The 25,527-nt window shown below is 42.8% G+C and overlaps 1 protein-coding gene across 6 annotated transcripts; it reads left to right on the top strand.

Annotated features, from left to right (window-relative positions):
* The first annotated feature begins 33 nt into the window (after nt 1-33).
* Nucleotides 34-24,276, top strand: rhot1a (ras homolog family member T1a). 6 transcript variants are annotated; one of them, XM_070542707.1, is made up of 21 exons: nt 34-286; nt 3,659-3,717; nt 3,800-3,881; nt 7,369-7,412; nt 7,476-7,529; nt 7,636-7,688; nt 9,973-10,081; nt 10,568-10,696; nt 13,244-13,342; nt 13,415-13,523; nt 13,604-13,724; nt 14,216-14,300; nt 14,387-14,532; nt 14,627-14,727; nt 14,814-14,944; nt 15,277-15,360; nt 15,447-15,569; nt 15,701-15,903; nt 17,087-17,209; nt 19,295-19,387; nt 23,460-24,276. In XM_070542707.1, the coding sequence occupies exons 1-21, from the start codon at nt 250-252 to the stop codon at nt 23,575-23,577; spliced, it is 2,103 nt and encodes a 700-aa protein (XP_070398808.1). In that variant the 5' UTR covers nt 34-249; the 3' UTR covers nt 23,578-24,276. The 6 variants fall into 6 exon arrangements, with proteins under 6 accessions (XP_070398808.1, XP_070398809.1, XP_054606496.1 ...); XM_070542708.1 differs by having other exon boundaries at nt 10,568-10,669; XM_054750521.2 differs by lacking the exon at nt 19,295-19,387.
* Nucleotides 24,277-25,527: the final 1,251 nt, after the last annotated feature.

Consider the following 25,527-nt stretch of genomic DNA (forward strand, 5'->3'; position numbering starts at 1 on the left):
TGAAAATAGAGACAATTATGTAGCGTACGGATTTTAAACTTTGTTGTTGCTGAGTCGTTAACCTAAAATAGGAAGAAAAGCGTGGAGGGAACGTAGAAGAGCTCCGGAAAGGGTCCGTCCGTTTTGTCCTACAAAGGAGCGTTTGACAGGCCCGACGGTAGATTGGTCCTGGACAAGGAGGAGGTCGGCTCCAGAAAACTACATGAAGCTATAAAGTTTGTCCTTTCTGCGGACGGAAACGAGCCAAACATGAGAAAGGACGTGAGGATACTGCTAGTCGGAGAGCGTAAGTTGCTAGTTTATGTTAACTAGCTACACTAAGCTAGCTGCTCGCTGAGACTCAACCAGTAGTTTCTACAGATTCTCTTTTTACCCAAAGTTAATCAAACTGGCTTGATTTTTGTTATTAGATTTATAATTGAAATTTTGTTGAGAGAAATTTGAACTTCCGTCTCTTAATATTCAGTAGTTCTGCAGTAACCACGCAAACGAACAGGACTCTTAACTGATCAGACAGACTTGTGTTGATTTCTCTGCAGTATAAACTTGTTTTCATGGGTTTTTATAAATCATCACAGGTCATCAACAAAGTTCATCAACCACATTTAATCTAAGCTGCAGAAACACGGCAATGTTTCTGCTGACAGCAGCTTGAAAATAATTTTTATTTAATAAAGCCCATTATCTAATATTATCAATTTGTTTCATTTAAACATAACATTTAAAGACACACAATCTCAAATAGATCCATTTTAAATGTTCTATGCACATATTCTCATTTCTAAAGGGCTTCCAAACAAAAGTTTGCTTTATTTTCTGAGGGCTTGAGGTACAGTTGCTACAGCTATTTGCCTTCTGTGGGTTGGGTAAATACTTGTGTGATTATGAAATTTTTAACCTTTTGCACAACTGTAGTGACGGCCCTGTGCATCACCTGGTCTGTGCTCTTGACATGTTGTATTGGTACTATTTATATTTCAGGTTGGCTCTCTTAATGCAGACTGTCACTGAGAGCGGTGCAGCCACAAGCTACGTGCCATCTGATGTGCAGGAGGATTTAGTTTGTTGATTCACTCAGCTGTTTTCTTTAGTCACGGAGAGGCTAATGCTACACACTACAGATACATATTAGTGCTGGGTCACCTGCTGCTTTGCTTTAGATGTATTTATTTAAGTTTTACAGTTCTGTGTTTTGCCTTTCTGCCTGCTTGTGTAAGGGACGATGTGTAGAAAAGCTCAGATTAACTTACTGTAATTTGGAGGCAGAGGTCATTACTGTTCAGTGTTTATTTAGTGAGCATAATTAATGCAAACGTTGATTTAAGTTTTTGTATTTTTTAATATAAATAAAATGTAGTTGGATAAATATGAAATGTTAAGCAGTATTTGCTAAATGATTGTAATTTTTCAATGAAGCTTTATAGCGACACTAAATAAGTTTTCTGCTTCTTCTGCCTACCGGTTGAAAGCAGGATTCCAACTAATGTAAACAACATTGGAACAGCCTGCTTGGGCTAGCCAACAACGAGCTAACACTAACACAAGCCAACTGATGCCAAAATAAGCCACAAAGTGAAAATATACACACATTTGGACAAAAATACTACTAACAAGTCCAGTAGAAACAAAGCCAGGTCATCATCAGTCTGTGATTTCGTAGCCTCCTTCAGCTCCCTCATGAAGGCTGCACCGTTGTTCACTCTGGTTTAAACTCTTTGCTTCACTTCCGAAGACATTACTGTCTTCCTGCTGACAAAAAAAAGCAAAAGTCGTCTTCTTGTGCTTTTTATTAACAGTTGGCAAACTTAAAAAGTGATCTACTAGCTTTTATATTAGCTACCAGCACAGTAAACAGACCTTGCCGTAAAGCTGGTAGAGACCTCCCACTAGTGAACCTACCTGTGCCTCAAAACTGTTAAGTGCGGTTTCTGGTCAGCAGATAGGCCTTTTCCATCTGCACTACTCGACGTGACCCGGGTTGGGACGGTTCCGTCTGGCTGCCTTTTCCAACCGCACAGTTCAGTGTTTTCCCCCTAATTTCCCTCTATTCATCAGTCCTGGTTCACATGTATTTCCTAGCTCGCTGACTCGGGCCAGCATCGTGACTGTCGGCCGCTGATGGGCTGGGGTTGGAGTCACAGGTTGATCCAGAGCTTTCTGTCTTGTGCCTGCATCCATTTCCTGGTTCAGAGTCTGATAAACGCCCTAAAACTGAGCAGAATTTTCACGCGCACCGTTGTTGGAGCTATTTATACTTTGTGTTATTTTTGTGTATTTTCTTAAAATTTGTGATTAGTTCACTTTATATTTTTTGAAGCATTTATAAAGTTTATTTGTAGATTAATATTTGTCTATTTTTGTAGTTCATTTTGTTGTTTACATTTGTACGTCAGTCAGGAAAAATCGCCGGGTCATTTTGTATAAGTAGACACTGGTATGGGAGCAGCATGCACTGGGGTGGGCGTATGTTTTTTTTTTTTTTTACCAGAGCAGGAGACGCAGCAGGAAACAATGGAAAACAGGGTCTGTGTGTTATTGCTTGGCAACCTGGAAAATAAACCTTGAAGAAAACACAGCTTTCAAGTTTGGACATTGAGCTTCTTCTGCCTACGTACGAAACGTTACCACAGTGCAGCAGTGGCTTTTAAAGTTGGAAAATATGAAGTGAGTTGACAAACAAAGGAACTGCCACTACAACCGTATTTGGGGTTGAGTTGTGTTTCTGTAGCATACAGATCACCTCACACACTGTTTACTGATCACCTCATGCTCCCCCATGCACCACTTCTTGTCATGGAGCTGGCAGAGAAAGCGTACTAGACTGGGGTGAGCTGTGTTAACCCACGCTGTACCGAGCTGTTTTTGGCTGAGTAGTGCCGTTGGAAAAGCCCCAAGAGCACGTTGGGCAAGTTTCTGGCTCAAGAACCACTGAAGCCAGTTTGAAAGTAATCACTTAAAATTTTAAACTGTTACTGTAAAAGTCTGATGATAAAAACCAAGAAGGGAACAATTAAAGTGTTTATTAATCTAACTAAAATGTAATTGTACCCTTAACTCATTCGCTGCCAGCCGTTTCCTGATCGCTAAAGGCCTTCGCTGCCGGCGTTTCTCGCCGTTTTTACTGTTTTTTTTTTAAGAGTCACAGAACATTGAGCGCTAGGATGATGTCGATGCCAAAACAAAGAGGAGACTCACCTCTTACATCAGGAAGAAGCCGTGTGTTTCGAGCGTTATCCGTTCTTTCATAATCCGTTGTCGAATTGTGATCGGCAGACACTTTCCGGTTCGTGCCTCACTTTTTTTTACAGGAACGGCCCAAAACGATCTCCTAACACATGGATTTTCTGATTCCTGATCATGTGACGTGACTTATGCAGATGAAGATCGGCTTCAGAGCTGAGAAGTTTGTTCTCTCGGCGCGGGGGCTCGTTCCGATGCTCAAACAGTAAAAAAAATGCAAATGACGACTTTAATCGTCAATGGCAGTGAATGAGTTAATTAATACCGGATCAACATGTGAGTGCATTCACATCACGGGTCATGACATTGTCATCTCCCTTTCACCCTTCAGACTGATGTTAGTAAAAACAATAAACCTTTTGTATACATGAATATTAAATATGTGTTTATTGCTTGTGATGTTTTGCTTTCCCTGCAGCCAAAGTGGGGAAGACATCCCTGATTATGTCTCTGGTCAGTGAGGAGTTTCCTGATGAGGTGAGATGCTACTGCTGTTTATTACACAAACATCCTGGTTGTAAACACGAAGTTCGGACTAGCAAAGATGTTGGTCCTGCAGGTTCCTCGCAGAGCTGAGGAGATAACCATCCCAGCTGATGTCACACCAGAGAGAGTTCCCACACATATTGTGGACTACTCGGGTAAGTCCGCCACTACAAACACTGATATGCAAACATCTATGGCACAGCAAATATTAAATGACATATCTATTTAACCCAGACCAAACAAGAGGCTCAGTGTTTGCACAAACCTTTGTATCTGTTTAAAGCTACAGTAGCACTTTTGGAAAACAATTTAGCTTAAAATATTTTTTTAAATAAACAGTATAGCTATAAATTTATTATAAAGATAAAAAATATATATTATAATGTGGTTTTGTCGTATTTGTCTCAAAACCTACGTCAATAACACGTTTTAGAACAAAAGCAACTGTTGGACCATCCAGTAGTCGTCCCGCCCACCCGCATCACTTCCCTCTGACCTCCACTCATTACGCACAACAGAACACCACTGGTGTGAGAGGTTCTCTGCTCAATAAGCCAGAGAAGGAGAAACAGCCGGCTGCTACCACTTCAACTTTAGGACAAACTACCAGAGTCCCAAAAAAACAAACACCGTTCAAAGTCACGGACAATAAAAGACGTAAGGACCTAGAAATCGATGACTGTTGTTTAGCACTCTCTCGTTTCCTTTGGCATCGTTGGCTTCTTGTTCAGGTGGACATGGATCCAGGGAAGATACCTGCGGGGAGGGGTGAGTGTTCCGTGAACCTAGCTTGTTTGCAGATTCACTATAACAGCTTTTAACAGTGGGCGTTGTAGCGACTTTACATATTATTTTTTGTGACAATAATCATTTGAATAATTTGAAGGAAAAAAAAACATCAATGTGATTTAGTCAGAAAATGATTAGAGATCATGATACAGTGGGGCAAAAAAGTATTTAGTCAGCCACCGATTGTGCAAGTTCTCCCACTTAAAATGATGACAGAGGTCAGTAATTTACATCATAGGTACACTTCAACTGTGAGAGACAGAATGTGAAAAAAAAATCCATGAATTCACATGGCAGGATTTTTAAAGAATTTATTTGTAAATCAGGGTGGAAAATAAGTATGTGGTCACTTCAAACAAGGAAAATCTCTGGCTCTCACAGACCTGTAACATCTTCTTTAAGAAGCTTTTCTGTCCTCCACTCGTTAACTGTATTAATGGCACCTGTTTGAACTCATTATCTGTATAAAAGACACCTGTCCACAGCCTCAAACAGTCAGACTCCAAACTCCACTATGGCCAAGACCAAAGAGCTTTTGAAGGACACCAGGAAAAGAATTGTAGACCTGCACCAGACTGGGGAGAGTAAATCTACAATAGGCAAGCAGCTTGGTGTGAAAAAATCAACTGTGGGAGCAATCATCAGAAAATGGAAGACATACAAGACCACTGATGATCTCCCTCGATCTGGGGCTCCACGCAAGATCTCATCCCGTGGGGTCAAAATGATCATGAGAACGGTGAGCAAGAATCCCAGAACCACATGGGGGGACCTGGTGAATGACCTGCAGAGAGCTGGGACCACAGTAACAAAGGTCACCATCAGTAACACACTACAACGGCAGGGAATCAAATCCGGCAGTGCCAGACGTGTCCAGGCCCATCTGAAGTTTGCCAGAGAGTACATGGATGATACAGCAGAGGATTGGGAGAATGTCATGTGGTCAGATGAAACCAAAGTAGAACTTTTTGGTATAAACTCAACTCGTCGTGTTTGGAGGAAGAAGAATACCGAGTTGCATCCCAAGAACACCATACCTACTGTGAAGCATGGGGGTGGGAACATCATGCTTTTGGGCTGTTTTTCTGCTAAGGGGACAGGACGACTGATCCGTGTTAAGGAAAGAATGAATGGGGCCATGTTTCGTGAGATTCTGAGCCAAAACCTCCTTCCATCAGTGAGAGCTTTGAAGATGAAACGTGGCTGGGTCTTCCAACACTACAATGATCCCAAACACACCGCCCGGGCAACAAAGGAGTGGCTCCGTAAGACACATCTGAAAGTCCTGGAGTGGCCTAGCCAGTCTCCAGACCTCAACCCCATAGAAAATCTGTGGAGGGAGTTGAAAGTCCGTGTTGCTCGGCGACAGCCCCAAAACATCACTGCTCTCGAGAACATCTGCATGGAGGAATGGGCCAAAATACCAGCTACTGTGTGTGCAAACCTGGTAAAGACCTATAGTAATTGTTTGACCTCTGTCATTGCCAACAAAGGTTATGTTACAAAGTATTGAGTTGAATTTTTGTTATCGACCAAATACTTATTTTCCACCCTGATTTACAAATAAATTCTTTAAAAATCCTTCCATGTGAATTCATGGATTTTTTTTTTCACATTCTGTCTCTCACAGTTGAAGTGTACCTATGATGAAAATTACTGACCTCTGTTATCATTTTAAGTGGGAGAACTTGCACAATCGGTGGCTGACTAAATACTTTTTTGCCCCACTGTATAATGATTAGAAATCATTAGGAAACATCAGAATACATATGAAATATTTCTAAATATTGTAATTATCCATAAGGGTTATAGTGAGGGGCTGTGTTACCGTTCCTTTATGAGACGCGGTGGCCATCTCAGCGGTTGGACTACTCTAATAAACCTCTCTTAAGGGCTAAAACACATTCTGTCTGGTTTTTGCTCAGCACAATATCACAATAATAAGAAATGATGTTTTTACCAGAGTCAGGCATCTTAATGGCAGTATTTTTCAAATACATGTCAGACATTACCAATGTGTTTTTGTAAACGCTGCCATTAAGACGCTTGACTCTTTTAATACAATTTAAAAAGGAAGTTCACTGAGAAATGTATAATACTTATTCTTGAAATGCGATTGGTCACTCTGAGTTTCACATGCAGGCTGACCGTGAAAAAAGCCTTTTACCCCTATTTCCTGCATTAGCTGCAGATAGAAAATAGATGGTGAAACAATCGGGTCAGAAAGGTCCAGTCAGGTCGACGTCGCACTGTCAATTAGCATTCATGGCCTCGCCCATCTTGGCTCACAACGGGGAAGGCTGTTGTTTCAGCATCCAGGAGAGAGCAGAGCACATCTCGGCTAGTAGAAGCTAACAGTTAGCATTAGAAACTCCACAACATGGCGGAACTCCTCCAGGCTTGTTATTTGTCGCTATGCAAACCGAGTCAGTGGTAGAGTCACGTTGCTGTTAGCCACTCAGAAGCGAGATGTCCAAATATCATGAATATTATTGAGGAAGACTCCAAATCCTGTTTTCCACCCCACACTCTTCCAGCTAGCTCCTACTTCCTGAAACAGGAGCATCAGCTTTTTCCCCTCAGAAACCGACAGCCAGGGCATTCATTTATACCTGAGACCACAGCAGATTTATTAAAAAAAACAAGTGTTGGTCCTCAATAATACCTGCTGTATATTTTACCTTTTAAAGCCTTCTGGTGTGTTGCATAAACTCATTTAAAGGCATGCCAACAGTTTTCTACTAAAAACAGTGAATTGATTGGTTTAAAGTCAAAAACTTGCAACAGAAGCCAATAGCTTATCATTGTTTGATGTTGAAAACCTGCACTAATGAGTCTCTTAAACTCATCCAGATGCAGAACAGTCCGAGGAGCAGCTGTTTCAGGAGATATCCAAGGTAAATAAAATTGATCCTGTTTTATAATTCCTCACAGATGAATAATTCTGTTTCTCTTTGAAGGCGAATGTTATCTGCATAGTTTACTCTGTTAACAACAAGAAGTCAATAGAAAAGGTGAGTGCGATTTCTGTGCCTGCACTTAAAACTATAAAATGCTGCATAGTTTTAATCTTCACTCTGAGTTAAATGTTTGTTTTCTCGGGTGAATTTTCCTCTTTAGGTGACGAGCCACTGGATTCCTCTCATAAATGACCGAACAGATAAAGACAGCAGGTGAGTGTCATAGAGAATGGTTGTTTAAGGCATTTAGGCTTAAATTATAAATGACTGATGAGCTAATGGCTAGTCTAAGCTCGACCTGAACCAGAACCTCCAAACTTTCACAGCCATCCATGCAACATTATTTTCTGAACTTTTAAATTTGTTTTTTTTTCCAGTGAATTCTCGGATTATTAATAAAACGCATCATTCCTGGTGCATCGTGGGTTTACGTCAGACAGGGTTTTTTTAACCTGACCAGCCAGCCCGGGTCTGGGAACTCTTCTATTCAAGTAACTCCGCCCCCTGAGAATTGTAACTGAGCCAATCAGCGCTGAGCAGCGTACGTCACACACCGCAACACTGAGTTCGTCATAAACAACGAATACGGCGTCTGAAACGGAGCCCGCTGCGGCTCTTTCCTCTGTTCTAACTGACTTGGACATGTCTTTAAAACAGAACTACAGCATTACGCGATACAGTCTGCATTTCCGCCTTTTTTCTGATTGGTTATTTTTGAGCTGGCTAGTCCCGCCCATCGACATATAAATATTGGACAATGGGTTTCCATAAACTCCAATATCACATTTTTGAGGCCAAATGGGAGGTGGCCACCACCGCCATTTTGACCGTGTCACTGGTTCCGTCAAGCCCAGACAATTCCACAAAAGGGAAGAGAGGTGGAGCTGAGGGTGGGGCTGTAAGGCTGGGATCAACCGACGACACCCGGTCGAACTAGCTACAAGCTAACCTGAAGCTAACCCAAAGCTAACGCAGAGGTGGGAGCTAAGCTAACGGAGGTAGCAACCTAGCTACAACCGGAGTTAACTGTGCACAACACCAGAGCTTCTGAGTCAGAGATACGCCGGGCTGACCGCTGGGTTAAACTGGGTGGAACACAGAGGTCTCCTGAAAGCTGCTGAAAGCCGGCAGCCGCACACAGACAGAAGCCACGATCAGACAGAGATGCGCCGAGCTGCGGGGAGGGGAGAACCGGGTGGAAAACAGAGGTCTCCCGAGAGCTCCACAAGCCGAAAGTCGGAACCCAGCTCCACCAACATGTTATATTTCAACCCATTTTCTAAAGTGCAGCATTATGTTAAATGCACTGGGGTTTACCCTATTACATTTAAATTTCATGGTTAAACAGTACATGTTAAAATCTAAGCTCAGCTCGGCAGTGACCTAAAATACATAAATATGATTTTACTTACAGAAAAAAATGAAGTGGAGACACCTTGGAGGCTCTATTAGTGCAATTAATGCCACAGCAAGTCATTTTGTCCAACAATTGCACAAAAAATATCCAAAAAAGAATACACAAACACAGAGACTCAAAATGCCGGAGCAGTTTCCAAGCCAGACCGAGGCTCTACTGAGGCCTTTCCACGGAGCTAGCTCTGTGGTCACGTGGGTCGGATGCTCATTAATTATACAGAATTTTAGGCTTTTAATACACTTAAACAGAAGAGTGAGAAAAAAATTCACCCCCCTCAGAGTTGTCATGAGTGTAAACTAGATCATTTAAACCAAAAACATGTTTTGGTACCAGGCTGTAAACATGTTTGTTTCTGCTGTAAAATTGGTATTTTTAACATGGGAGTCAATGAGGATTTGCTCGCTTCGGACACCAGCCCCTAGCGGACGAGGGTGGAACTGCAATTTTTGTCACTTCCGTGTTGGACTCAATTTTTCACCCACATTGTGGGGGCTTGGTCACACACCGCAACACTGAGTTCGTCATAAACAACGAATACGGCGTCTGAAACGGAGCCCGCTGCGGCTCTTTCCTCTGTTCTAACTGACTTGGACATGTCTTTAAAACAGAACTACAGCATTACGCGATACAGTCTGCATTTCCGCCTTTTTTCTGATTGGTTATTTTTGAGCTGGCTAGTCCCGCCCCTCATGTGCCTGTGAGTAACCAGACTCTTTCTCTGTGGAGACAGAGGACAAGTCTGGCAGGCCAGGCTAGGTTTTTATATTCCTGCTAAAGGCACCATGTTTGTTGAAACAGACAATTTCAATAAAGGTTCATAAAACATTGGAATGGTCTCTGTTGTCTTCAAGCTAGCCGTTAGCTCATCAGTCCTGTCCTACATGAACTGTGTTTCCCTAAACAGAGGCTGTTCTGGTAGATATTTGTAATGGGTAGTATTTAGTTACACACTTCAAAGTATAACAAATGATGCAGATCAGAGACAATAGGATGTTGTGCTTTTGCTGGTGGTGGTTAATTGATTAATTGGTTATTTAATGATTGAACTTCATTTCTAATAATGTGCCGGTTTTGGTGCAGGGTGCCGTTGATTCTCGTGGGGAACAAGTCGGACCTGGTGGAGCACAGCAGCATGGAGACCATCCTGCCCATCATGAACCAGTACCAGGACATTGAGACCTGTGTAGAGGTAAACGCTGGATCCTGTCCTGCTGTAAAAACACACTCGAGCATGTGAACACTCACGGAGCTCAGAAACATCCAGATTAAATCTGATGGAGACCCTCACAGGTTAAACCTGCTGCCAACAGGTTCAAACTTCCCTCTGTAGTCTGACTCTGCTCTGTCTCACCCCCCACCCCCACAGACAGATTAGTTACAAGGTTAGGGAGGGAGACGGGGAGGACGTGAGGACCGGCTCATACACAGCTGGCACTCACTTGGGTTGTCTGGGTTCTTGTATGAAAACTATGTGAAGCCGTCTGTGATGGTGCAGAATTCAGGTCAGACATCAGATTTGTTCTGTAGCTTGATCAGCTGGAAAGTAGCAGAGTAATTAGTATTCTGTGATTTATAAAGGCAGTGATGGCACCAAATCTTGTAGTCGTTTACACACGTGGATTATCATGTGGACAACCTCTTTCACCGACAGAATTCCTTTTTCATTCACCTTCAGTGTTCTGCCAAAAACCTGAAGAACATCTCGGAGCTGTTCTACTACGCGCAGAAGGCCGTCCTCCACCCGACCGGGCCGCTGTACTGCCCAGAGGAGAAGGAGGTGAGATCAAAGGAGCTCATTCAAAAGGTGTGGCTTCTAGACTCGGGTGTCTACCTGTCGTGGTTGTTGCATCGCTGTTGCACATTTCTACTCCCTGTCTGAACACATCTAAACGCCAGCGGGAGCCCGCTTTTATGGCTGAGATCCATCAGTCTTCGATTAGTTTTAATCAAACGTAGAGAAATAAATATTCCAGTTTAGTACCACCGTGTTTGATGTTTAATAAAACATCAGCAGGGAAATTAACTCATTTGCTGCCAGCGTTTCTCACCGTTTTTACAGTTTTTTTTAAGAGTCACGGAACGTTGCGCGCTAGGATGATGTCGACGCCAAAACAACCAAAACAAAGCGGAGACTCACCTCTTACATCAGGAAGAATCCGCGCGTTTCGAGCGTTATCCGTTCTTTCATAATCCGTTGTTGAATTGTGATCGGCAGAAGCTTTTCCGGTTCGCGCCTCACTTTTTTTTACAGCAGCGGCCCAAAACGATCTCCTAACACATGGATTTTCTGCTTCCTGATCATGTGACGTGTGACGTATGTGGATGAAGATCGGTGTAGCGTCATGAAGAGCCTCTAATTTGTGACAAAGGTCACATTTTCCCAGCTGGGTCGAACTGTAACTTTGCCCCACAGATCACCCGCCAGGAGCCGTGATGTCTGCTAGACACCATCTTTATCTGCTGCTGTTGCGTCCCAAGATGAAGGACACTTCAAGATTTCAACATAATAATTTTTAAATAATAATTTTAATAAACTCTTAGACTTTATTACTGTTTATTACAATCATCATAATGAATAATCTTGGTTCAGTAAAAATGTATTTTAATGACTGAAATTACTTATTATGCTTTGTGTAATAATGATAATAGTTATTATGATAATCAGTAATGTGTGTTCAGCAAACCAGAAGGTCGCTTGCACTTTAACCACCTCATGCAGAGGGTGAATCCAGGGTAAAGTTTAACCACCGCACATGTCTTTACTTCATGACAACAAGCTTTCTGACGCTGAGAGGGCGTGTTCTGAGGTTTTGTTAAAACCAGATCTCCCGCAGCTGAAAGCCAGTTCTTGAACCAAGCAGATACTCTCGTGGCGACGAGAGTCATTCCAGAGGACGAGGGTCGGCCGCCCGAAGCCTCACTAAGCTGTTCTGTCACGCCGATAGAATTGCTCCGAATAAACGTCTGTAACCAGCTGACGCTAAACTCCTTCAGAGTTATTGATTTTGAGACGCAACTAGTTTCTTCAGTCGTGTGACCCACGGAGACATCTCAGGACCGATTTGGTCGCACTAAGGTCCTTCTACCAACCTCGTGCCCGGAGGACATCATCTCCACCTGACATCTCGGATCCAGAAGAGGGTCTCCTGAACTGGGTGAGGTAGACACTTTCGACAGATGGCGTCTGTATGCTGTTATCTCTAAGAACAACTCAGTTAGCTGCAAAACCGACTTTACCACCCAGAACGCGCTTCTCTCTCTGAAAGAAACCTTCTGAGATTCATTCACGCATCCAAAACCTCGCATTTCATTTTAGTTTCCATTCAGTCGCAGGTTTGCTTTTAAAAACAAGTTTTAATATCAAAGCTGTTAAAAATTGTCATTTCTAAATTGTCATTTTTAAAAGTGTTCGTAATAAATTCTTAACTTTTAAAAACCTGACTCTTCTTTGAAATGAAACACAGAATGGTGAATATTTTTGGCTATTGAATAAGCAAAGGTTCCTTAAACTTCTGATTCAATAAATAAGCTTTTGCTATTAAATTTAATTATCTTAAATTAAACATTAATCTTTGGATTAAAATATAGACCAAGACGGTTAGTGTATGAACTTCTATCGGTTGCATTAATATCCTAGATATTCGTGCATAATATAAGTTCATATGCTAATGTCCGATCTTTTCTCAGGATCTAACAAAGCTGATAGCAAACAGCGTTAATGCTAGTATGTAGTTAACCACGCTACATCGGCTTCAGAGCTGAGATGTTTGTTCTCACGGTGCGGGGGCTCGTTCCGACGCCCACACAGTAAAAAAAAAAAAAGCAAACGACGACTTTAGTCATCACTGACAGTGAATGAGTTAAAAGGGAGCCTTTTACGTGTGTTTGTGTAGCTTTAATGCAGGTAACACCACCCATCACCTCCATGTCTGACGGGCTGTTATTGAAGCACAAAAATGGTGTCTGTGCTAAATTTAATCCCTGCTCTGGCAGGCCACTCTGCGTGTGTCTTTTCTTACCTACAACATCAATAATTCAGCTCAGATTTGAGAGTTGCTGGTAAAAGTTTTGCTCTTTTGTGTGGCTTAAATAACCCAGATGTCAGGAGGTTCATGTCTGCCTAACGGTAAACTGCATAAAAATAACTACAAGTTAAGTAATCTCCTGGGATTAGGCTCAGGGAGTTAACTTTGTGTTTATGGTTAAATCTTGACTCAGTGATTTAGATTATTTCCGTCAGTCTTTTCGTTTTTAAGGGAAAAGTAATCGATATGCAGAAGAGAAGATGCTGCCTCACTCCTGCGCTGATGACTGAAGCAGGCGTGTGATCTCTGAATGTTCTGTTTAACAGCTGAAGCCCTCCTGCGTTAAAGCGTTAACTAGAATATTTAAGGTCTCTGACCTGGACAACGACGGCATCCTCAACGACAACGAGCTCAACTTCTTTCAGGTAACGCTTCGCCCTCGCAACTCCACTGATGCTGAGCAGAGCTGAGTCGTCACCTGGTTCATGTGTTCACAGAGGACATGTTTCAACACCCCGCTGGCGCCTCAGGCCCTGGAGGATGTGAAGAATGTGGTCAGGAGGAACATGGCGGACGGCGTGAAGGACAACGGACTCACGCTCAAAGGTCCGTCTCTGGTCATTTCCTCCAGTCTGTTTTCTGCTCTGTGGCTCCGCCCACTGGCCTTTTATTCTGTGGTGTCGTAGGCTTCCTGTTCCTGCACACGCTCTTCATACAGCGAGGTCGACACGAGACCACGTGGACGGTGCTGAGGAGGTTTGGGTACGACGACGACCTGGAGCTCACGCAGGAATACCTGTTCCCCCTGTAAGAGCAGCCTTGTTCGTTAGCTTTATTACCCGCTAAAGGCTTTTAGCAGAACACCGTTTTATCTTGTAATTAAGAAGAAAAAAAGCTTTTTTAATGTTTCATTTTAATGGTTTTTAGAAGATGTCATGTTTTCCAAATCTACAGTTTAATCACATAATTCTTATTTAATCCTCCACAAGTCAGTCCGCTCTAAAGAAAAGGCTTTGATGAGTAAAAACTTTCCGTTCTTTGTTGAAGTTGAGTTAAATTCTGCTAACGGTGACATAATCACGACCGCTGAACAAGTTTGTCTTGACTTGGAAAGTAAATTTATGAATGTTTGAACAGAAATCTGTTTATTTTACATAAACTCAGCAACTCCCGCTGTTGCTGTAATGGTTCTAATGACTTTTCTAGATTAGCTGCTGTTTTCTTTAGTTCCTCCCAGCTGCTTTTGTGTTTTTGGATCAGATCCTGGATCAGCGGTTGAACCCGTGTTTGTGTTTCAGGATAAAAATCCCTCCCGACTGCACCACAGAGCTGAACCACAACGCTTACCTCTTCCTCCAGAGTGTCTTTGACAAACACGACAAAGTGAGCAAAGTTTCCTCAGGCTTTGCTGAAGATCTCGTGTTTTTATGTCCACACCGTGACTTTTATGTTTTCCTGCATCGCCCCAGGACAGAGACTGCGCGCTGTCTCCAGAGGAGGTGAAGGACTTGTTCAAAGTGTTTCCCTACATGCCCTGGGGTCCAGACGTCAACAACACCGTGTGCACGAATGATAAGGGATGGATCACGTACCAAGGATACCTCTCTCAGTGGACGTTAGTGCTTCTCGCACCTACACACAGAATCCTTCTACACGTGGAACAGTTTTATTCTCACTAATCATGAGATGTTCGTCCGTGCTTCTTTTAGGCTAACTACCTATTTGGATGTGCAGCGGAGTTTGGAGTATCTAGGTTACCTCGGCTACTCCATCATCTGTGAGCAAGAGTCCCAGGCTGCTGCTGTGACCGGTCAGAGAGCGTGACACACCGCTTAAGTCACATGTAGTTGTTCTGTGTGTTCCTGGCTTTAAGATGTGCTTCCACCTCTCCTCCAGTCACTCGTAACAAGCGCATTGACCTGCAGAAGAAGCAGACCCAGCGCAGCGTCTTCCGCTGCAACATCTTGGGTGCTCAGGGCAGCGGGAAAAGCGGCTTCCTTCAAGCTTTCCTCGGCAGGAACCTGCAGGTCGGAGACGTCAGACGCTGTTATGGTCCAGATTCATTTGTGTCACAGTTTTCCTTTACTTTTAAAACCCTTTAGGATGAGTGTTTTGTGTTTGTTTGGAAAACATATCCTTCTAAATATAGAACATGCAAATTAGAGCAGCTTCTTTCCTGGTCCTGATGCGTTAAACTGGGTCAAAACGGCCGATCCAGAACTTTAAACGTGCCAAGTGTATAGAGGCGCTGTACATTCATTTGTGTGGCACACTTTCTGAGTGTAAAATGACAAAGAAAAGAGTAAATCTATTAAACAGGGGTTGTAAATATATGTCTCTGCTTTTATGTCCCCCACAGAGACAGAGGCGGATCAGAGAAGACCACAAGTCCTTCTACGCCATCAACACCACCTACGTTTATGGTCAGGAGAAGTACCTGCTGGTAAGCACCTTTCAATCTGAGCAGAAATCGGGATTACTGTTCAATAATCCCCCATCTCCATGCTCATCTCTTTTTCTCTCCTCCAGCTCCATGAAGTGATGCCAGATGTTGACTTCCTGTCGGAGACGGACCTGTCCTGCGACGTGGTCTGCCTGGTGTACGACATCAACAACCCCAGCTCTTTTGAATACTGTGCAAAAGTATACAAGGTGTGTGTGTGTGTGTGTGCGTGTGTGTGTGTGTGTGTGTGTGTGTGTGTGTGTGTGTGTGTGTGATTGTCATCAGACACGCTAAAAGTCTGATTACAACAACGGTTACGTTGGTTTCCTGGTTTTTGCAGCAATACTTCATCGACAGCAAGACGCCCTGCGTGGTGATCGCAGCCAAGTCCGACCTGTACGACGTTCGACAGCACTACAGCCTGTCGCCACACGACTTCTGCCGCAAACACAAGCTCCACCCACCTCAGCCGTTCACGTGCAACACTGCAGACGCTCCCAGCAAAGACATCTACACAAGACTCACCACCATGGCCATGTACCCGTGAGTATCACCGCTCTGTGATGGTGTTTGTCTGTTCCACCACATCGGTACTCATGCCTGCTCTGCTGGATGAAAGGTCGACTCTTGTTAATATAAACAAGCATCAAACATGTCAAAGTCAGTTTTTGAAGCTAATATCGCTGTTGAAGGATACATTTTTCTGCCTGCAGTTCCTTAAAAAGTGATGCAAAGCTTCTCTGCGGTCATGAAAGTCCTGTTGGGAGTCTGGCTCGGACCTGTAGGGCCTCTTAACTCCTCCAAGCCTTTTGATCAGATTAGACTTTTGACTGGATTAATAAGCATTTAAAAGGAGCTGCCTGCCTGCTTAATCTCATGTTAGCTGGTTAATACCTCCTTGCCTAAATGGTGCAGCTCTGAGTCGGGAGTGTAATTAGTTAGATGTTAGTTTAAACAGCAGTAACGACAGAAGGACGCGACTAAAGATTATTTAGACGTTTGGCAGGAACTTTGGCTGGTTAGTCCTCTTCAGCCGGCTGCAGCTGTTTTATAATAAAATTATTTACAGGAAAAGTTCTGTTACAGATGCTTTTAGCAAAAAGTGGTTAGTTTAGCTCGTAAAGATGTCACATATATTGCATCAAGATTTTCTATTTGAAGTAGCGTAAATGTCCTCAGAGCTTTTGTTGCTCTGATATGTTCTACATTTCTAGTCTTTGACTTCCTGTGGTTATTTACTGAGCTGCTAGCTTCACACACTGACACAAGCACACATTCTCATCCTGAAAATAGTGAATATGTTAAATCCTAAACCGAAACCAGGTTTTTGTACTCTGGGTGGTTTTCGATCTGAACACACCTGCGGATCCGTTCAGGTCTAAATCTAAATAAAACGTGATTTTAAGTATAAAAGAAAATCACAGAAGCATTTCTGTAGTTCCTGCTCTTGGTGATGCTCTACAGTGGTCTGGTCATGAACTGGTCCCAGTTAGTGTGGAAACTGGTGAGCAGAGGAGAAACCACCACATTAATTCCTGAGATTTTGTACAGAAGAGTTCTCATTTTTCTCTTTTCTGCATTTATTTAGACTTTTACTTAAAAATGTGTTCATTATAAATGTTCCAACAGCAGCGTCATTTGTTTGGTTTCTCACCCTTTTCTGTGTTATTTATGTACGTTTAGTTTGATGGTGAATCTGCTCGTGTTTGTTTGTGTGTCTCTGCAGTCACGCCCGCCTCCGCTGCATGTGTTCCTGCAACAGGTGCGCTTATTGCCTGTGTCAGAACCTCCTCAAGTTGGAGCTGCTGCACAGCATTAAGGCCCAGCTCCGCAGGGTCGTTTACAACAGGTTGATATTCAGAATGAGCTGTAGTGCTTTAGCGTAGACCCCTGCTCCTCCTGCTGCTCCCACCAGCTGTCGGGTTTGTGCTGCATATCCACCGCATGGAAACAGGAACACGGTTACCTTGTTGTTGGAGTTTAAACTGTTAAAACTCTCTGAGTTAATATAATCAGGATTTTTCTGCCCAGAGCAGGATGTAAGATGTGTTTTTGCTCCAGCTCCGTCCGGCCGAGCCGCTCTGTGTTCAACCTGGTCCAGCGAGGCATGACCCGGCTGTTTCTGCTAACACTAGGGCAGTTAACCAGGGAGGCAACGGTGTGCCGCATGATGCTCGCGCGTGCAGATGAACACACTCACAGGAGTTTTTGTCTTTAGCTTTTGGTAGCGTACGTTTAAATATGCTTTTATGGTAGAAAAGACTGGATTGACCTGATTGAAGCCTGTTTCGAACACATCTAAGGCGCATTCACGTTTAGCTTGTATCAGAGGCGTGTTTGATGCTTCCTGGCCTGCTGTGGATATGCAAACCGGAAACTCTGACTAATGATTTACAAGCAAAATGAGAGAAACACAATCCAGTCTCTTGTGTTTGGGTTTCATTCCCCCTGAAAACACGCTGACATCTTTGACTTGTTCCAAACTAAATATTGAAAAACTGTTAAATTATGAGTGACTTAATGGATGTTTTGTCTCATTTTCTCTTCGTTTCTGTGAGTCCTCACCCACAGGAGACACGTCCTGTGTTCTCCTGTGGGTTGTTGAACTTTCCCCATCATCATCATCATCATCATCATCATCATCATCCTGTTTCCCCTCTCTCGTCTTTGTTTGTTCTTCCTCCCTGTAGGTGTCTCTGGCTTCCCCTCCTCTCCTCCTCTTGCACCTTTTCACACTTTAACACATGCCGTCGTTCCTGGTTCACTAATTCAGTCTTGTGTGGTGTAGTGCTGCCTCCTACTGGTGGTGTGGAGAGGTTCAGTGTGTGTTGTGAGTCAGTCGGTTGGGTTTTGTTTTGACCACGCTGCTGAGATGTGAGTTTTTGTCGGTGTCTGGTAGTAATGTAGTCCCGACCGAGCTCTAACTCTTTATGCTGTTGGCCCAGTTAGCACGAAGTTTAACAGGGCGGCTCTGGCAGAGGAAGGAGCTGACGCTCCACCGCGATCAGCTGGTGGAGGTCATGTTGTAGCTGTACTCGGATCAGCTGACATCTTGTTTTATTTGCATTATTATGCCTTAAAATCAACAGCAGTCATATAAATCAGTAGTTCCCAAACTCTTCAGCTTCAGACCCACAAATTAGAAAATGTTCCCTAAGATGTTTAATGTTCAGTCACCTTTAGACATTTGATCATAAACTAACTGCCCTCTTTATGCTCGTCTCTAGATTTAATAACACATTATTTACTAACCCATAGCTGCTATGAGGCTGTTTGTGTTGACTTGGGTTGAGTTGGGGGGGGGGGGGGGGGGTACGCTGTCAGAGGAGGATGCATCAGGTAACCGCCAACATGGAGGAGTCCATTTATCTGGAGACGGTGGAGCAAGTGCCCTCCAGAAAGGTAACAAGGAGACGAGGCTCAGAGCTTCAGGAGTTTAACCAGGAACTGCTCAGATCTCTAACCATCTGTAGCAGATATCAGAACGTCCACACAGAGTGACCTCAGCATCGGGGTTTCCAGTTTATCTTTGTGTTTTACTCCTTTAGAAAAGTCTCTGCCAGCTCCAAACTGTTGTGAGCTTCTCAGACCTTTGTACAAGGAACATTTATTTTTATTTGCTCAACCATTTATGGTGGAAATGTGAGGGTTTTTTTTTTTACATTTTTGAAGTAGAAGATGCATCAGTTATGTGAACGTTTTAGCCTGTTTGTAACACATCAGTCTAAAGTTTCCACCCCAGAAATAAACAGACAGGTCTAGTTACAGAGTTGACGGAGGTGTTTTTTATTCCTGCTTTGTATTAACAGGATTCTTTGCAGTTTTTGCTCGCTTTCAGCACCCCGTAGTGTTTGTTAGTTAAACCAAAAGTGAAATACTCGCTGTGCATTTGTCTTTTTAACTCCTTAATCTAACAGCTGAAATGTCTCCCCAGTCTTCCTTTGTTTCTGCAGGAACGGTTCATCCCTAAATCAAACAAATTAGCTGCTTTACTCGAAAACGTGCTGGAAGCAGACTGCAGCGCCAGGCATGTCAGCTCCATGGCTAAGTTCAAAAGTGTGGTATTTTGGTCTCAGAGGGAGGTGGGGGTCTGAGTGGCATTTTATTAACCCAGTAAAGGGTCATTTTAGCACATACTCGCTTAAGAAAAGGATTTAAACATATGAAAAAGTTGCATAGTATGGCTTTAAACAAAACTTTTTATCAAATCACGTTTTTTCTAGGGCTGAACGATTCTGCAAAGTAATCTAATTGCGACTGTTTTCTTCAATATTACGATTGCGATTTAATTCACGATTATTTTCTAAAGGGGCTTTTCTCATACTTTTCAACTAACGGAAGCAAAAAAAAAATCTATGTAACTTGAACTGAATAAAAACAAGTTTATGTATCTACATATTTATCTACACATCATGTCTACAATTTTTTTGTCTACATTTACATAAACACTCACAATAAAGACAAAATTTTGTATTTGAAGGTGCAATGCTTTGCAGCCAAGAACACATCCCTTAGAATCAACTGTGAAAATTAATTGGCAGAAAAGAAGTTTGTCTCATTTATTGAAGTCTTTTGTGTTTTGAGTTTTTGACTCGTCCATGCCGTTTCCGTGGTTCAGTTACGTCCATTGCTGCTAGCCAAAACTTCCTGGAGTTTGTCTCTTACGGTTTTCTGGCTTTACTAAATCATCTGTCTGTACTTATTTGATTGATGGAATTTTTTACTTTTGTTAGACTCCAAATGTAATAATTTGGCACGTTGCTAATTCATAAAGTGTAAGAATGTAGTCAGCAATATTAGCATTAGCATCCCTATCATCCATCCTAGCATCCGTCCACTCTGTTACAGACTGTGAGAACTTTCTGTCTTTCTTTGTGGACAAAGTCAATAAGGTTAGATCTAGCATCTCTCCTTCAGCCTTATCACCGCCTCTCCCAACTCCAACCAGGCCCATCATCCTAGATAGCTTTGCTCCTGTTTCTTTGCCTGAGTTAACCAAACTAGTTAACTCTATGAAGACCTCTGCATGCCCCCTCGACATCTTACCCTCATCTTTGTTTAAAAGTGCTTTTCAGTCCATCGGTCCCAGCGTGCTCTCTATAATTATTGCTTCTCTGGTCTCTGGTCAGGTCCCTGCTTACTTTAAAAATGCTGTAATCCACCCGATTCTTAAAAAACTGAGTCTCGACCCCTCTCTCCATAGCAGCTTCATACCCATCTCTAAACTTCCGTTCATCTCCAATATCTTGGAAAAGGTTGTGGCTAAACAACTCACAGCTGCTCTTGATGAACATAACATCTATGATAGCTTCCAGTCAGGTTTTCGTAGAGCTCATTCTACTGAAACAGCTCTTCTTAGGGTCTCTAATGACCTTCTGACATAGTGATGCAGGGGACTGTTCTGTTCTGGTCCTGCTGGACCTGACTGCAGCCTTTGACACTGTTGACCATCACCTGCTACTGGAGAGGCTGAGAGACTGGGTAGGCCTATCAGGATCTGCTCTGGAGTGGTTCTCCTCTTGAGCGCTCCTTTTCTGTGGCCATCTTCAAGTTTAGGTCCTCCACCACCTCTCTTACCCATGGTGTCCCACAAGGTTCTGTGCTGGGGCCTCTGCTCTCCCTCCTCTATCTGCTTCCTCTTCAGCACATCCTGAGCTCCTTCAAAGGAATCTCCTACCATCTTTATGCAGATGACATCCAACTGTACATCTCCTTTAAGCCCCATGAGATGTCTAAGCTGCAGCTGTTACACACCTGCTTAGACTCTATCAAAACCTGGATGGCTGGGAGCTTTCTTCAGCTGAATGAAGATAAGACTGAGATCCTCATCTGTGCCCCAGACAAGCTGGTTCCCAAAGTCAGAGTCTCTCTTGGTCAGCTTGCTTCTCACACCAAACCTTCCGTCAGGAATCTTGGCGTGACCTTTGACCTAGCTCTCACTCTGGATTCTCATGTCAGTTCTCTTGTTCGCTCTTCCTTCTTCCATCTCAGGAACATTGCTAAGCTGAGTCCCATTCTGTCCCGCTCTGAACTTGAGACAGTTCTCCACACCTTCATCTCCTCATGCTTAGACTACTGTAACTCTCTTTTCACGTGTCTGAGCAGAACCTCCCTGAACCGTCTACAGGTGGTTCAGAATGCCTGTGCTCGGCTTCTGACCAAGTCCTCCAAACACACAAACATCACCCCGCTTCTCCTCCAGCTTCACTGGCTGCCAGTCAACGTCAGGGTTCATTTCAAGATCCTGGTTCTGGTCTATAGGGCCTTACATGGACAAGCACCATCTTACATTGGTGATCTTCTTAGTCCCTACACCCCAGCAGGTCCCTGAGGTCCAGTGACCAAAGCCTACTGGTTGTGCAGCACCAGGCTAAAGACCAAAGGCGACAGATCATTTGCTGCTGTGGCCCCCAGACTCTGGAACTCTCTCCCCCTGAGCCTGAGATCAGTGGACTCAGTGGTCTCCTTTAAAAAGCAGCTGAAGACTCACTTGTTCAAGCTGGCTTTTGTATGACCTTCTTCACCTCTCTCTTTATTCTGCTCTCCCCACCTGTTCCACCTTCCTCAGGATCCACTGATTTCCCTCTTTCCTATTCACTCTCTCTCTTTCATAACTTTTTTTAAATCATGATTGCTTATTTTTGCTAATTTTAAATATATTTTAAAACATTTTCTAAATGTTTTTTTATATTTTTACATTTTTTGTTTTTGTGAAGCGCCTCGTGATTTTTATCTTGAGAGGCATTATAGAAATGATACTTTCTTCTTCTTCCTATGGGTTTGGTTTCCCCATGTATAGGGAGCCTGACTCACTTCCGCACCATGGGTCCCCGGAAGAACGAAAAAAATGAATGCAAATCAACGAGGCTAAAAACGTTATTTTCTAATCCACTTTGCCTTACGCCCTGGATCACACATATGAAGAGTAACGATGGGTGTTTCGACCACGCCAGTCACGTACTTTGAGATTTTACTAGCTTGTAAAAATTTGTAATTAGCATGACTACATACCAGAAATCGACACGTCGCACATGTGACGTCACCACATAATCTCCTCTCCCCAAACTAGCTGATACTTACCACATGGCCAGATTTATGGTGGTTCTTTACAGCCATTTTCCCTCAGTTTTCTCCGTGTCTGGTTTGATGACATCACTTTCGTGAAGTGCATATTTTCACACAAAACCTAAAATAGCGTCTCCCCCCCCCCCAAAAAAAAAGTTATGTTAATAAGCATTGTGCTAACCACTCGCTGCCAGCCAAATCACAGCCTTTGCAATTAGAAAATCTCTTTTTGTCACATTGCATGAATTTAATTGCATATGCTGTTAATCGTTCAGCCCTAGTTTTTTTCTACAAAGATGTTTACAGTATTATCCATTGAGACTTTATTTTATATTTATGTGTCCGTTGTTTATTAGGGGTGGGTGACGTGAAGACATAAAACGTGTTATTTGATAAATCAGAGGGATCATGTGATCATCTAGAGTTACTACATTATGACACAAACTGATTCAGAATGTCATTCAGCCTAAATCATCTGTTACTGTTTTAATGGATGTTTCTATTCTGGGAAAGTGTTGCATAAAAGTTCCTGAAACATGTAGGATGGGGAAGTTTTGCTACATTTTGGGCGTATCATTTTGGGCGTATCAGGGAATTGATCCAATGACTTTATAGTACATGTTACAGTTCTTGCTGATTTATGGCTTCTCCTTTTATTCTTGTATTTAAATTAGCAAAAGCAAGTCATAAAACTGAAAGCAAAATTTGATAAAAATATTTGATATTTAGGTGTTTTCTGATAGCTATTTAAAATCTCTCCTGCTTGTGCCAGAATTAAAATCAAACCTAATAAATATTGATATAGTTTTGTGTATTAAGAGACATAATGAGTGGTCTTTCCCCACAGCTGTGTGTTGTTTGGTCTTGTTCCCTAAAACAAATGTTAGAACAAACCTCCAGTTCCTGTTTCAGTCTGGATCTGCGGCTGCTAATTTTATTTGAGTTTGAAATTTAGGAATTTTATTAAAAAAAAATTTTTATTGGAGAGCAGCCATGACGTTTTGGTGCTCACCCCTCTCTTTCTCTCCCTATAGGCACATGGCTCAGGCGGACCTAAAAAACTCCACCTTCTGGCTCAGAGCCAGCCTGGGTGCCACGGTGTTCGCCGTCCTGGGCTTCGCCATGTACAGAGCTCTCCTCAAGCAGCGGTGATCAGGCAGCATGACAAGCTACGACGACTTCCTCCTCGGCCCGGATTGTTGCCTCAAACTCCACCTGAACCCTTTTCTCTCATCAAGAGCAGCAAACATGCGTTTTATACCAGAGTGTGGGTTTTCTGAGCAATGGGCACTCGATTTTTAAAGTAATGTGCTTATTCGGTTTAATCTGGATGATATTAGCGAGCAGTAGTCGTTGTAATCATTGGATTAAATTAACTGATCCAAATCTGATTTCCTGTTGGCTTCATTTAGTTAGAAACAAGGAGACCAGAGAGAAGCATCCAGACAGACGGGGTGTGTAGTTATGTAAATGGGTATATTATGTATGGATGAGTTCCTCCAGAATTTTTAGAGACAACATCACCAACCAAAAACCAAGCAGCACCACATTTAACACCAGAACGAACTTTGTGCACTTGTTTTATTACTATTTTTGTTTATTTATTAACCTGCTTTCATGCATGAATGTTTTTCATGTATTTTTTGTATTCAGTATTATAACTCATGCTTTTCATTTTTCTGATTTTCAGTTGAAGCGTTTGACCATTGTTGTATTTGAATGGCCAAACCATGTGCAAGAGACTCCACTAATGTTTTGAAACAAATTCTCTGCTGCCCACTTTTCTCACCTTAATGCTATAAAAGTGTTTCTTCTTTTCCGGCATTTACAATAAATGACTGTATGACCTGACAGAGCTGTAAGTGTGTTTATTTGATACGGGTTGGAAAAGTAAAGGGGTTTGTCACTGAGCTGTGATTAAATCTGTTTTAATATTTAAGAGTCTGGGGCAACACATCATCCACACAGGCATGCCTCAGGGTTGTGTGTTCAGCCGAGACCTTTTCACATATGACATTACAGCAACTCATTCCACAAATATGGCTGTGAAGTTTGCAGATGAGATTGCTGTAGTGGGTCTCATCAGGAAATAATGCACCTGATAAAATGGTGTTAAGATAAGAAACTTGTCGTGAGCACCAGGAAGACTAGAGGTCTACGGACTTCAGGAGGAGGGTTTACATTCCACTGATTGATGGTGAGGAGGTGGAGCTGGTGGGCAACGTGTAGGTTGATCCATGCATTCATCCAGGGATGTGTATTTTTGAAATTTTGGCGATACGATACATATCACGATACAGGGGAGACGATACGATATATCACGATATATTGCGATACATTCAGTCAGGCGTTACAAGCTATTTTTTTGCTGAATTTATTGCAAGAATGTTCAATAAACAGTCAAATTTGATACGTAACATGTTTAACATGAGGTATCTGAACCGTGATGGAGGGATTTACATTTCAATGTTGGAAACAAAACCCGTTGCACACTGCTGCCAACTAGCAGGTGGCGATTGAATTGCGCAAAACGAAAAGAAAATACACAAATGTTTGCATGTAAATTCTTTCAAGAATTAGATACACGGCTTTTGAATATTGATGTAATAATCACAGGAAAAAAAATCACAATATATTGCCATATCGATATTTCCGATACACGGCTTTTGAATATCGATATAATATTGCTGGGAAAAATATCACGATATATTGCCATATCGATATTTTCTTACATCCCTACATTCATCCTACCTGGGGAAGAGGGCCACTTCAGATGGGCCATTCCCATCTGTACCGGGTCGGGCCGGGCCGGGTAGCGTAGGTTGTTTACATATCTGGGTGGCCTGGTATTTTTCCGGGCCAACCAAGGCTCATTCTCAGCCCTCTTCTCGAGGGGGTCTGCTTCAGGCCGATCAGGGCCAACACACCCACTGCTGACAGCAAATTCACACCTTCCATTAGAGCACGCCTCTGATTGGGGGGTAGAATCAGCCCACATGGGCTTAAGACAAGGATGTGTGGAATCAACCGGGCCAGACTGGGGCTACCCGGCCCGGTACAGATGGGAATGGCCCAAGAGTAGACTCATCTCAGCTTCTAACA

The sequence above is a fragment of the Nothobranchius furzeri genome, chromosome 12 (assembly GCF_043380555.1).
Source record: "Nothobranchius furzeri strain GRZ-AD chromosome 12, NfurGRZ-RIMD1, whole genome shotgun sequence".
NCBI lineage: Eukaryota > Metazoa > Chordata > Actinopteri > Cyprinodontiformes > Nothobranchiidae > Nothobranchius > Nothobranchius furzeri.